The sequence below is a fragment of the Carassius auratus genome, chromosome 17, assembly GCF_003368295.1.
Source record: "Carassius auratus strain Wakin chromosome 17, ASM336829v1, whole genome shotgun sequence".
In the NCBI taxonomy this organism is placed as follows: Eukaryota; Metazoa; Chordata; class Actinopteri; order Cypriniformes; family Cyprinidae; genus Carassius; species Carassius auratus.
The window spans coordinates 18,861,905-18,875,830 of NC_039259.1; the positions used below are offsets into that span (position 1 = coordinate 18,861,905).

Genomic DNA, 13,926 nt, shown 5'->3' on the forward strand with positions numbered 1-13,926 from the left:
TAATTTTAAATTGAATACATTTTACACCATGTTTTGTTGTGTATACAGTAAATTGTGAATAAAACATTTATTTTTTAAATCCATGTCCTTATGGGGGCTCTGTTGTGGACAATGGTGTCAAAATGGTTGAGAACACTGCATACGTTTTAAAGTTAGAATTGAGTTCATAGTTATAAATCCAACGAGAATGCAAGAAAATGATATGTTTTAAATATCTTCTCCGTAGACCCCCAGAGTACCATCACAGGGGCCACAGGGGCCCGTGAGGCCCACACAGACTCCGTGCGGTAAAATCATCTACGAAAATATAGGTTACTCACTCTATTGGATGTGTGTGGGGGAGAGAGCAGCACTCTGCACGGAACGAAACAATGTACCGACACCGTGCGCGCACGTGACCGCTCTGACAGGGAGAAGCACTGCGCACATCCTCACATTCATATCCTTCCGCCCTTCAACGCGAATGTCGTTTTATTACCATCGCGCTTGGGAACTCGCTTCGTTTCCTTTCTACACAGCGTTTTGTTGAGGTAAATATTTTTCTAATATATTTTTTTAAAAAACAACTGCTCGTATCGCTTTTTTAAACATTAAACGGCACGCGTCCGAGCACTATTTCTGCTCGTGGCGGCAAGATATTTTTTTTTGCTCTCTGGTAAAGGTGCCGGATTTACGTTCTTTTTTCCTCCGTGGGAAGCCATGATGGCAGTTTGAGAGCGGAGCTGCGGAGCGACCTGAGGAGAGATGAGTCCCGCCGATAAACCGCACACCGTCACGCTTCTCCAAAGGCTACCGTCGCATATCTAACACAGTTCAGGTGGAGACGGTCATTTGTCATTTTTCACGGAACCAACTTGGCCATCCAGCCACGACGATGATCATTCGTTAGGAGGGTTTTGAGGGGGGTTTAGCAGCGGTGGCTAGCGGGCGATGCTAGTCGGGAAAGGCTCGCCTGTGGGTTTTCTTCTTCGCGCGGAGATGGAGAGGATTCGGTCCTCTCTCTGGACCTGATCACGGCGCGCGCGCCAGACACACAGACTTCTGCCACACTATTGTTGTTGTTATATCGGATGCGTTCCGGTTTGACCGGGCCGCGGGATCGGAGGACATTTTCAGCAGCTCGGAGGACTGAGCGTTCGGGACCGAGAGAGTCGGGCCTGCTGCGCCGGAACGGATAGAGGCCCGTCTGCGAGAAGCTGTAATCCGGCCCGCTGCGCCGGACCGACCGGGCCACACACACACACACACACACACACACACACTCAAGGTTGAGAGAGACGCAGAGCCATTCCGAGCTAACACACAGAACTGAAGTGTTTTGAACTGCTGTCATGGCAATGACTGCTAAAATTAAAGAAATAGTCAGTCGGAACAAGAGGCGATATCAAGAGGATGGGTTCGATTTGGACCTAACTTGTATCCTTACTCCTATTTACTGTCTGAGCTACTTTCTAATCTTTTTGAGATATGTATTGTGTTCTATAACGTTATATATATGTGTGTGTGTGTGTGTGTGTGTGTGTCATATCAGGTAAACGACAGGGCTTTGTGAGAATGATGTATGCTTTCCCAACATGGCTTCCTTTTTTAATGTCTTTGTATATGTTAGGTAAAACCTTTTTAAAATGCTTAGTCATGACGCTCTTACGGTCTTAATAATGAAATATATTTTTTAACCTCTGTTGTAGGATACTGACATCTGGTTTGACAGCTACATGGCTGTAATGGCAGATAGTCGCTTTCCAGACTTCCAATTTTACATAAAGTGATGCCCTGTCAATTTGTTGAACATAAGTGTGCTCGACAGCTTCTATATAAGCTTAGCACAACAATGAGATTGAACAAATCGGTTTGTATTGACAAATCCGTGATATCTTCTACTAGCTAATGACGGTACTATTGATCATGTACATGCATGAGAGAGGTCTATTCGGTGAACTTAATGGACAATGCAGTGTGGAGTGTGTTCGAACCTGGCTATTTTTAGAAATCTTTGAATCAATTGATTTCCTAACATGCATTTGAAGAGCAGTTGAGTTGTCCAGGATGCCCTGTGACTCCACAGAAGCTCCAAGAAAATATCTAGCATCTTTAGCCTATTTAAAAGGTAATTAACCAGTCATGTGTTCAGGTCAGCATGTAACCTGCTTTGTCATCAAGTCCAAATGCTGAGGCCAAGTGATAAATTATTGTAATGACTCTGATGTCCAAAAGATAAAAACATTTTATTTATTATATCTATAATAGTGGTTGACCTATATCAACGCACTCATGAACTCCCAAATCGTTTCAGTTTTAATGAATTTTAATCACAATTACCAAAGCTGTCAGTTGAATTAGAATCGGACATGTCGGCTGATTAAACGGCTTGGCCCAGAAATTGATTTATTATTAATCCATAAAACAAAAGGAATGTTTAAATCTTCCTTTGCATGTACATGCAAAGAAAAACAGAAGTTTGGTGGAAATTCCCTTTTGATTGTGAACTCATCATGACTGTTGAAGGAATTCTAGATCTTCATTTACTCTCAGCATTTAGACCTCTTCCTCATTTTCATCTGGCCTTTCGTTTTTAACAATCTGGCTCTTGTTTGCAAACACCATTAGTGCAGGGGGATGTAGGTAAGGTGTGAGGTCTTTCTAACCTTCACGATTTGAAGAATGATGCAGATGTGATTGTTCTTGTGCAGTATTTGCACCAGCAAGCGGTTTGACATCACTGCTGCTTTAAGCCTTGTAGATTTGAGGAAGTGCGGCAGGTCAGGTGTTTGACAGTAAATGGCCTGCTGTTTTTCTTAGACAGGCATGTTTAAATGGGATGAGTTGACAAGTGTAAGAGTAATCTATCCTGCTGGTCATTGGTAAGCTCTGTGATGGTCATGGTTGTCCACCATTGCTTTTTCCCCGGCTGCAGTAAATCTCACCTCTGGTTTTGCAAAGCTGCACCACTTGCGTACTGAGCATGCTGGGAAAGGTCCAATGTCATACAGGCTGTCAGAGCTGCAGATTTTTTATGTATCACTCTCTTCATCAGAAACATTTATTTAAATGACTGCGTTCTCTGTTGCTTATGCTACATTTGTCACAGCTTTACTTTCGCCTTGATTTCTGAGATTTTTTTTTTAGTTTATGTGTGTGTGGTTTAAGTGTCATTTTAGTATACTGTCATGCAGCTATGTTCAGAAGGGTGGAGGGTGTTTTAGCATTCTGGGTGGAAATGGTTTACATGTTAAAACCACTGGCCCTATCAGTGTGACTGTGTGTGTACATTGCTCGGCTGACATTGAGCTATTTCTTAGCAGCTGATGAAAGAGAGGGATGCAGTGCAGATGCCTTGTTCTGTTGTCGGTGTTGCACGTTACTTATATGTGAAGAATGTGCCTTGATTGACTGGGAATACGATTATTGAATTTGTTGTCAGAAGAGTTTAAATTGTCCCGCTGTGTTTTGAAAATCCTTGTTAATGCTTTGTTCGCCGTTGTCTTATTTTGAGGTGCCATTGACTTGACATTTTCCTTTCCATTTACAATCCACTCACCTTCTACACATACAGTACAATTCACCCTCCTTTTCCTTTCTTTTTTCTTGTAGTTTGTTGAGGGTATGTTAGTTTTGAACACCAGCTATTTTAGTGCTTTAGATTTCTTTAACGGTAGTTATGATGTATGAGTCGCTAACCTTTTTAAAGGAATTGGGCTAAAAATAAGCGTGACTCATCTAATTAAAAAGCTTCTGGCTTTCTATTCTGACAGTGTACCACAGGAAACGAACAGAACTCCCTCTTTCTCCACCGTGTTGTGTTCGAGGTGTGAACCTCCCTTCTGCACTCATCATGGTAGCGAGAGCGTACAGTAGAAATGCCTGCATATGCACAGCGAGCAAGGAAGTGAGAAGCGAAAAAATGGACACGAATGAGGCTCTGTAAGGAGACTGCATTGTCTTGCCTTGTCAAAAAGCTGCATGATTAAGTGTGAGCTGCATTTGAGCGCAGTGGCGGCCTGGTGACCTTTGACCTGTTTGGTGTAGGTAAGGATTGTAAGGCAGTTTGACCTTGTTTGCGCACTGTAGGTAGAAAGAGCAGACGCTCCTGTGCCTACTGTCTGACGCTTTACTAAAAGGTCAGTGCGTAATGATGATGACAAGATTGTGACATTTATATTTTACAGACAGCTGAGCTTCTGTATCACAAGCTTTGCCCTTGTGGATTTTGAAGTCTTGGTTAAGTTACAAGCTATCTAAACTACTGACTGCATTATTACAGAATTATTCTTCCTTCCCTGTAATGACATATTCTGGGAATCTCGGTCCAAATATCCAACATTGTTGCTTGTTTATGTTTCTGTGTGTTTGTCTTTTTTCTTGTCACTTTTGGGTGAACTACTCTTTGCGAGTATAAGTTTAATTTGTAAGACTTGTAAAGTGTTGTACAGTCACCTTATTTTCCTTAACAAGCATGTCAGACATATACCCCAACATAATTGCCATGGGCTTCCCTGCCGAAAGGTTGGAGGGAGTCTACAGAAACAACATTGATGATGTGGTGCGGTAAGTTCAGTTGGAAAAACGTCCCATCTCTTTTAGTTCCTCTCACTGTATATTTGACAAGTGTTTTCACAAGTTAGAATTAATCACAGTATCCAAAAGAAAATACTGTCATTTCAGTCTTTCTCATGTGTTGTTGTTTTCTTTCCAGATTCTTAGATTCGAAGCATAAAAATCATTATAAAATTTATAATCTGTAAGTATTTGTTTTTTTTGAGTACTTACACAATATAAGTGATTATTGTAAGAGTATTGGGTGTTCAGAGCTGTGCTTTTTCTTTCCAGATGTGCTGAAAGACACTACGATGCATCCAAATTCAATTGTAGGGGTGAGTACATCTAGTGTCATTTTACAGTATTACATTTTAATTTCTAAACTGGAGCTTTTAGGGTTTTAGTTTTTTTGTCTGCAAAGTAGTGATGACATGAGTCTCTCTTTAATTACACCTGAATTAAAGAAATTAGCTCTTTTCTTTTAGCTGATATGAAATCGTTCCATTTGACTTTTAAAGCTGAAATACAAAAAGTTTTGTCTAGACTTGCAGTCTGGAGGAGTCAGTGCTAATTGTGGAAAGTCATAGCCAGGCTACAGATTTTAGGTGGTCCAAATCAACAACAAACCGCCTTGTGTATGATAAAGCACAGAATTTTTTGTAGATTCAGATATTTCTTAAGTTTTCAGTTGATAGCCCACAATATATATATCTGATCATATACAACTGATTTCAGTGTCTACTTCAGTTGTTCAATGAGATGTTTGGTATTGATGGGAAGTTAAGTAAAGTTTTTTTGTGTTAATTACAAGCACTGACCGGCAATAACACTTGGTGTCAAGTCTTTCCTTACATGAAACCTTTAAAAATACGTTCTGCTGTTTATGAAAAACACAGAAAGCAACTGGTTTGATGTCCGTTTTAGTTAGTGACCATTCAAAGTAGCAGATTTTTATTTTTTCAGATGTTGGTAGTGTGTCTTTCTCTTCCGACGTGGTTTTGTGTGTCAGTAGTAGCTACGTGCAGCATCATTGTCTTTTTTATGTTTCATGACAGGTGGCAACTTGCATTAGAGTCCACTTTTGCCACCTACTTTGTTTGAGCGTTAACCAGATTATTTACCATGTTATTATATGTGTAGTATTAACATCAATATTTCATGAGATCAGTACCGGTGTGATCTCGATCATAACGTTCTCATTCTCAGACCTATTCTGAAAGACTATTTATGTTATTCTAAAGATGATTTTAGTACAGAGTACCGAATCGTAACTTTTTTTTTTTTTTTGACTTTAGTGGCTCAATATCCCTTCGAGGACCATAACCCGCCACAGTTGGAATTAATAAAGCCCTTCTGCGAGGATCTGGACCACTGGCTGTCCGAAGACGAGAACCATGTGGCAGCTATCCACTGCAAGGCAGGCAAAGGCCGCACAGGGGTCATGATATGCGCCTATCTGTTGCATCGCAGGAAGTTCTCCGAGGCCCAAGAGGCACTGGACTTTTATGGGGAAGTCAGGACCAGAGATAAAAAGGTACAGTTTGGTTCTGCATTCTATTTATAATTTTGCATTAAAGATGAGGTATCACAGCTAGATTGCATTGCCAAGTATTTCCATGTAAGTCACTGAGCCATTTTCATTTTTCTTTTTCAGGGGGTCACCATTCCCAGCCAGCGCAGGTATGTGTTTTACTACAGCTACCTGCTGAAGAACAGGCTGGATTATAAACCCGTTGCGCTCCTGTTCCATAAAATGGTTTTCCAGACTCTGCCCATGTTCAGTGGGGGCAACTGCAGTAAGTCTTAATGTCCTTTAACCTTGTCTTAAACATGACAATGTGTCGCAATTCAGCTTTTTGCAATGATGGTGTGTAAAGAAAGCATGTCTGTATATATGTTGTACATACGAAAGCCTGAGATGTATTGAAAGTGAGTCATTTGATAAAAAGAACCTGAATATGCTGTCATGTGGGGATGTGGTCACACTCACAAGGAGCTGCCATGGTGCTTGTCATTTTAACCCTGTACCACATCTTTCGGCTATGTCCCTAACACTCTAACACTCATGGGTACGCTGTCTTTCTCTGTTCCTGTTTTCTTTTCTGTAAAAATTTCCCTTGAGGACTCTGTTCTGACATATCAGCTCCTGCAGCCCACAACACAGTCTCGTGTAAAGTGACATCACAGATCGCGCCCTCTGTCCTCCCATCCCCCCATTCGTACATAGAGTGCTAGTTCATGTTTTTGTTCACGTTCGTGGGACTGTACGCAACAGCCAGGCTGTACACCAACCTGAACTGCACCCTTCATCACTCCCATTTTTGGGAAGTTCATGTATCGAAATTGGAACTAAAAGTGCAGAGTCAGTCTCAGAACTCCCATGATTCAAAGGTAGACTCCAGAGTTCCAGACCCTGTGTGTGTGTGTGTGTGTGTGTGGCTGTCATGCTGGGGCCAGTGCGGTGCAGCTGGGCTCTTGGCCAGGCTGATGGTGGTGGTGTTTAACTTCCTTCTCTCTCTCTAAGGGGACAGTACTGTTAAAAACAGGAGTGAGGTGAATCCCCAGGGCTTCAAGAAAGGCAACTGGCACTGGGGTAAAACGGCATTACTTTACTACTACTACTGTTAAAGGAATCGTCTTCAAATGTTAGAGAGGTCCTGCCCTGTACTGCATTTGGTACAGTTCAGTACAGCTTTGCTCTCGTCTCTTTCAGGCAGGAGCCCAGAAACATGAAGTAGAAAGAAGTCTTAAATACTTGATCTGCTCTTAAACCCTCGGAGATGTTCTGCTTTCATTGAGATAAAAAAATAGCAGTTTAATAATTAAAATAATCGAATTGTAAATTAATCAAGTTACTCTGAATAAATATGCTGCGCATTTAAGTGGGCGGTATGACCTAAATTTCATGTTATGGTATGAATTACATGTTTAAAGTATCAAATATGCTATTTTACGGTTAAATTATTGTTATTGTTACTAATTATTTCATTTTTTTAAATGTTATATGTGCTATATATTATTGATATGTACAATATATATTTTGTACTATTGGTTAGTTTAACTAGTTAAATGTTTGTGGGTGCTAAAACGTGCTTTTAAAAGTAGACACTCACCAAGGATGCATTTATTTGATCAACAATACAGTAAAAACAGAAATATTATGAAATATTACAACTTTTCGGATAACTTTTTTTCTTTTTGGAAAATTTTTTGAATTTTATTTTATTCTGTAGTAATGGTTGCTGAAAACTCAGCTTCCCCATTACAGGAATAAAATAAAATTTAAAAAATGCTTATCTTATGTTAAAAACAATTGTTCTGCTTAATATTTTTGTGGAAACTAAGATAAAAAATATTTTTTCTTTAATGAATAGTTCAAATTAAATATTCATTGGATATATAATTTTTTATTTTTTTTACTTTGAAAGTCTTAATACTTAATAATTGCATGCTTTCTCTTTTTTTTTTTTTTTTTTTTCTATAAATATATGGGAAAATCTATGGGTTGACGACGTACTGTCATAGTGTTCTTGTTTAAAAGAAGAACCTCCCGGTGTTACATGCTGACTGTGCTGGGTGCATGCAGGGGTTGGGCGGCTGGGTGCTTGTTCTTTGATGCATCTCTTCCTTTGCATCAGGCCCGTTCCTGATCACTGACATTGCCTTGACTGATGATGTCAGAGCCGGGAGTGGAGTTATTTCACTCCCTGTGGGCTCCTTGATAATTAACACCTTACTTTATTTCCTCTTTGCTCAATACAATGCTTTGGCTTACCTTTTCTTTTCTTTTTCTCCTTTTAAATTTATTCCCACCGTTCTCTTCTTCCTCCCTGTCTGTCTCCCTCCCTCCCTTTCTCACTCTCTCCATCTCTCTTCCATCAAACAGACCCTCAGTTCGTTGTGTATCAGTTGAAGGTAAAGATCCACACGTCAAACCCAGCCCACACACGGAGGGAAGAGAAGCACATGATCTTTGAGTTCCCTCAGCCTCTTCCGGTCTGTGGCGACATCAAAGTGGAATTCTTCCACAAACAGAGCAAGATGATGAAGAAGGTAGGTTATCATGTGAACTTTGACCTACAGGATCTTGACCCCGTTGTCAAGACTGCAGGGAGGTGTTGCCTTTTGCTAGTTTTTCTATTGTTTTACATCTTTGCTTTAGCATCTACTACGTCTTTTGGCGTGTGTTCTGAATATGTTTGCTTACTCGTTTAAATTTTTTCCTCTCCCAAAAGAGCATGCCTGTCCTGTGCGTGTTTGTTTTTTGGCTTTATATAAATGTGTTTATAAGTGCAGTTGTTGGAATGTGTATTTGTGTTTGTAAACACTTGCCATTTATGGCCACCCGATTCCCAAATGTAAACGTAATGTGCGTTCGCAGGATAAAATGTTCCATTTCTGGATAAACACGTTCTTCATCCCGGGTCCCGAGGAAGCTGGGGAGAAAGTAGAGAATGGGTTGGTGGTCAACGATGTGGACAGCCTCTCCTCTCAGAGCTCTCTGGCCGAGAGGGAGAGAGAGAAGGAGAGAGGGATTGCAGCGGGAGGACTTGAAAGAGAAAAGGGAGCAGAATGGGGAGGAGAGCGAGCAGGAGTAGCGGAGGGAGATAAAGACTACTTGATTCTGACCTTAACGAAGAACGACTTGGATAAGGCCAATAAGGACAAAGCTAACCGATACTTCTCACCCAACTTCAAGGTGAGGGCACACCATTCAACACTGAAGCTTGATGACTCTATAAAGCAAACATACTCCAGGTTCACTGTTATTATTATTTCTACATTTGCATAATTTCAAACATATTTGGTGGCTACAGGTTAAACAAATCTAATAATGTGAAACCAAGTCTCCGAAAGTGAAATGACAACAGGTTTTGAATGAAAGGCATATTAAAATGTTGACAAACTCAAAGTTGTTCCTTTAGATTTCTGCCAAAATAAGGGTTCAGAGATTACTATTGTATTGTACTTTTTGAATATTCTATATATTTATGAATAAGTTAATAACTGGTTTTACTGGCAGGAACACATGATTTAATTTGGAGACGATTGCTTGAATATTGCAGCAATATGAGACCTCAGCAGTATGGGGTTTTGGAATGTTAAAATCACGTTTCAAATCCCAATGTTTGTCAATGTAATTGAATACGTTTTTGATTTAAATCGTGCTGCTTCAGTATTTGACTGATGTCAAAGTCATTACTTAAAGTCATTACTTTATCACAGGATTTTTCTCTAAATGACTGGACTGTTTTATATTTATATGTATGTATGTATGTATGTATACAAACACACACACTACTAAGATTTGATGGTGTCAAAGGTTTGGGGTCAATAACACTTTATAGAAAAATTATATTTTAGTAGCAAGGCTGTATTAAATTGATAAAGTAACAGTTAAGACTATTTTTATTTTTACTTTCTATCCAAGGATCCTGAAAATATGTAATTATGGTTCTGTCTGTAAAATATTAAGCAGCACAACTGTTTCCAACACTGATTATAAATAATCGGCATATTCTAATGATTTCTGATTATGCTTCACAGCAATATATTATAAAGCATTCTGCATTTTTGATCTGCCTTGAAGAGCAGAAGAAACTTCTTTAAAAAAAAACAAACATAAATCTTACTGAACAGCAGTGTGTAAAAAAAAAAAAAAAATGCTGACTCATGTATTAAGAATCTGTTTAATTTTGTGCTCTGCAAAGCACTCATATTTATGCAACCCTCTGTCTTTTGTCTCCGTCAGGTGAAGCTGTACTTCACCAAGACCGTGGAGGAGCCCTCAAACTCAGAAGCGAGCACTTCAACTTCTGTCACTCCGGATGTGAGTGATAATGAACCTGATCACTACCGCTATTCAGACACCACTGATTCCGACCCAGAAAACGAACCTTTTGATGAGGAACAGCACGCACAGATTACAAAAGTCTGAACACTTTTTGGCATCTAAACACACACACACATACACAAACAAATACATGCCGGACAAAAACAAGAAAAACCAACCAACACCAGTGAAATAAAAAAAAGGAGTAAACTTGAAAATAAACTGAAGAGAAAAGGACCCTTCCTCCCCTCCCCCTCCAACAGCTCGAGGACAGTCCTGTCGATCGCCATTGATCACGAACGAAGAAAATATCCTGACCAATATGTTATTTTACTTCATTTTGATGGCTGAATTTCATGTGTGGATAACAACACCATTGCCTGAGGTGGGAGGGAGGGTCCTGTAGCTATTCTGTGTATATAAAATCCCTTTTTTGTGTCAAAGACGTTAAAAACCTAGGCAATCAGGCGAGGAGAGGAGAGGGGAGGGGAGGAGAGGTAGAGCAGACCACACATCTCTCCTTCTCCCCGTCTTGACCCAGGCCAGTGCTGCAATCACCCTCTCCCCCTCTCCCTCGCTCTTCCCTTCCTTACTGTGAATGCTTCTCGTGCTGTCCGCAGGCGCTAAGACCTTTGACCCCTTCCTGCGCGGTGTGTGCTGGTGTTGCGTAGTCTTTCAGGCTGTTGTACAAAGGCTACGGTGTGCCAGCGTCCCTTTTCCTAGCCTCACAAGCTCCCCCGCCCCCACCCCACTGTGTATAACGATAAATTATGCAGAAAAACACGACATCCCATGTAATTGTCGTTGTTTTTTTTTGTTTTTTTATCCTAAGATAATAAAAAATATAATACATGAAAGCGCAGGGAACCAGTGTTTGCAATAATGTTAACACTCAACATTTAAAGGACAAATTGGTGTGCATGATGTCATTGGAGTCAGTGTCCATGTTTAATAAATGCTATATGTGTTTTTATTAAAACAGAAGTGTCAGAACTCTCTTAAACGGTCGTCTGAGATCAGTTCACAAAGGTAAATCGGTAAATCAAGACATCAAGCTGTGATTGTTTGTATTGCACTATATATATATATATATATATATATATATATATATATATATATATATATATATATATATATATATATATATATATATATATATATATGCACACACACACACACTCAAACACACATACGTACATGGAGTATAGACACCATATTGGCTGATATTTATTGATCTTAGTTTATCAGTGTTATATTTCGTTTTAATGCTGATTTCCTTTATTTTACACTGTTAGCTGAGCCTTTAACAAGTTGAGCCTTAAAACGTTAACAGTACTTAGATGTTCATTTTATTTACTGAAAATAACATTTGTTTTCATATTGTCCATTATAATGTTATTTCTGTGTCCGTATTTAAAATATATATTTTTTTTTTTCAGTGATTAAAGTACACTATAATTAGGGGGTTGGTAAGACGTTTTTTAATGTTTTTGAAATTTACACTCACCAAGTCTGCATTTATTTGATCAAAAATACAGTAAAACAGAAATAATGTTTAATATTACTGATTAAAATAACTATTTTCTATGTTAATATATTTTTATGTAGTAGTTTGGTCCTGTTAGGGCGAAGCTACATTTTCTGCAGCCATTATTCCAGTCTTCCGTGTCATCTCATGATCCTTCAGAAAACATTTTTATTATCAGGTTGAAAACCGTTGTGTTGCTTAATATCATGTTTTTTGTTTGTTTTTTGATGAACAAGGTTCAAAAGAACAGCATTTATTTGAAATGTAATTTTGTAGCAATGTAGAAGTATTTACTTTTACTTTTGATCAATTTTATGCATCCTTGTCGAATAAAAGTATTAATTTCTTAAAATGAAAAATAAAAACTTACTGACCCCAAATATTTGAACTATATAAAACATAGATTTTAAATATTGGTTATTTGTTAGTTAATATGAAATATTTTTGCTTTTAAGGGATTGGACAGAATTTTAAACAGTGATCATTTTCCCTCTTTCTCCTTAAATATTTATTTGTCATTTTATGAGTCATAAATCGAAGCTTCCTTTTCAAACAAGGTCATTGCTGGATGCCCGCTCTCTTCTGGCTTCGTGTTTGTGCTGTTAAACGTTCTTGAGTTGGGAATGTAGAATGCATTTCATATTATACATGTATGAAATGAGGGACTTCTGTCAGATTTCCAGGTTGATGAGGATATATTTAGATTGACATAAATGATGCAAATCCCTCTGATGGTTTTAGGCACAACACTTTAGTATCAGAAGCAAATGTTGGTTCAGGCAGCTATTGATGGCTTAGTGCTTCATAGCAAGTAGTGAAAATTTAGTCTTCTAATTAAGATGCTAAAAGAAATCTTGACAGTTACTGTGGGAATCACTGGTCTATCCATATATTAGGCCAGTCCTGATGCTGTCTCTACATATCTGTAGGTTTCTGCTGTCATTAGATTAGAGCGCATAGACATGAAGGAAAATATTAATCTCATAACAAAGAGGAAAGGGCATAGATATATAATCCGTCCTTCTCCTCATCTCTTTGTCTTCTTCCCTATTGCGTTTGATTTGTCTCTCGGTCAGTTTTACCCTCCCCTTTGTCCGTTCATGGCATCCTGTCATATCTCTTCTGATGTTGATAAAAACATCAAACTAGACTCGCACCAGCAGGGACGGGAACTGTTCCGCTGCACTGTAATTGGCTGCCCAACAGGGAGTCATAGCAACCAGCCCTGAATGACCAATGAGGTGCTTGCCCTCCTCTGTCGGCAAGCACCACTTCTTTCATCAGAAAGAGGTTCAGTCACCAAGAATGGCTGCACCTCCAGTTTACATCTTAGAACTTGTCGCTGATGCAATGCCACGACAATCTGGCAACCGCTATGCCCTCTTAATCACAGTTTTGGGGATTTTAAGAGTGTGATTTGATTAGAGTTTGGAAATCCCTTAGTTTTGAATCAGTCATTCAGTATTTCATTTAATTGCAGCATTAGCATGGCCACGTTTTTCTCGTTTTCTTTCTCTGTTTGGAAAGTATTTGCTCAACATGGCAACCCTTCATCTACACTGTGGGACAGTATGAAACTAATCTGGCAAAAACTTACAGTTAGAGCACAGCTGTGCTATGTTTGGATTAGGCCCAGAATGAAACAGGAAGTGGTGATTAACTGGCCTGGGGGGCAGGTTCTGCATTTCTTTAAAAGAGCTAAACAGCCCTGAGAGAGAAGTAAGGCGGCTGTACTATTTTTGTTCTTTGACTTAAACAAAATATAGCTGTGGTCCCAGATAAAAACATGAAGTGTAGGCTAGTTTCAGAATTAACCTAATTACTTCTGTTGACCTAAAATGAATATTCTGTATTTGATAAATGTAGCCCAAATAACAGCGTTTGTGGCGTAATGTTTATTATCAAACAAATATTGAGGTTACGGTGAAGCACTTTTAATGTAAGTAAATGGGGCCAATGTTCAAAGATTCAAAAGCAGAAATGAGACTTTAATAATTCTGTTTGAACTTAATGCATTATTTCAGCTTTA

The 13,926-nt window shown here is 39.1% G+C and overlaps 1 protein-coding gene across 2 annotated transcripts; it reads left to right on the forward strand.

Moving 5' to 3' along the window:
• The first annotated feature begins 663 nt into the window (after positions 1 to 663).
• Positions 664 to 11,348, forward strand: LOC113117513 (phosphatidylinositol 3,4,5-trisphosphate 3-phosphatase and dual-specificity protein phosphatase PTEN-like). 2 transcript variants are annotated; one of them, XM_026286231.1, is made up of 10 exons: positions 664 to 1,416; positions 4,461 to 4,545; positions 4,694 to 4,738; positions 4,828 to 4,871; positions 5,832 to 6,070; positions 6,191 to 6,332; positions 7,061 to 7,129; positions 8,423 to 8,589; positions 8,918 to 9,235; positions 10,289 to 11,348. In XM_026286231.1, exons 1-10 carry the CDS (start codon positions 1,332 to 1,334, stop codon positions 10,472 to 10,474), a joined length of 1,380 nt encoding a protein of 459 aa, XP_026142016.1. In that variant the 5' UTR covers positions 664 to 1,331; the 3' UTR covers positions 10,475 to 11,348. The 2 variants fall into 2 exon arrangements, with proteins under 2 accessions (XP_026142016.1, XP_026142017.1); XM_026286232.1 differs by lacking the exon at positions 7,061 to 7,129 and having other exon boundaries at positions 665 to 1,416.
• Positions 11,349 to 13,926: the final 2,578 nt, after the last annotated feature.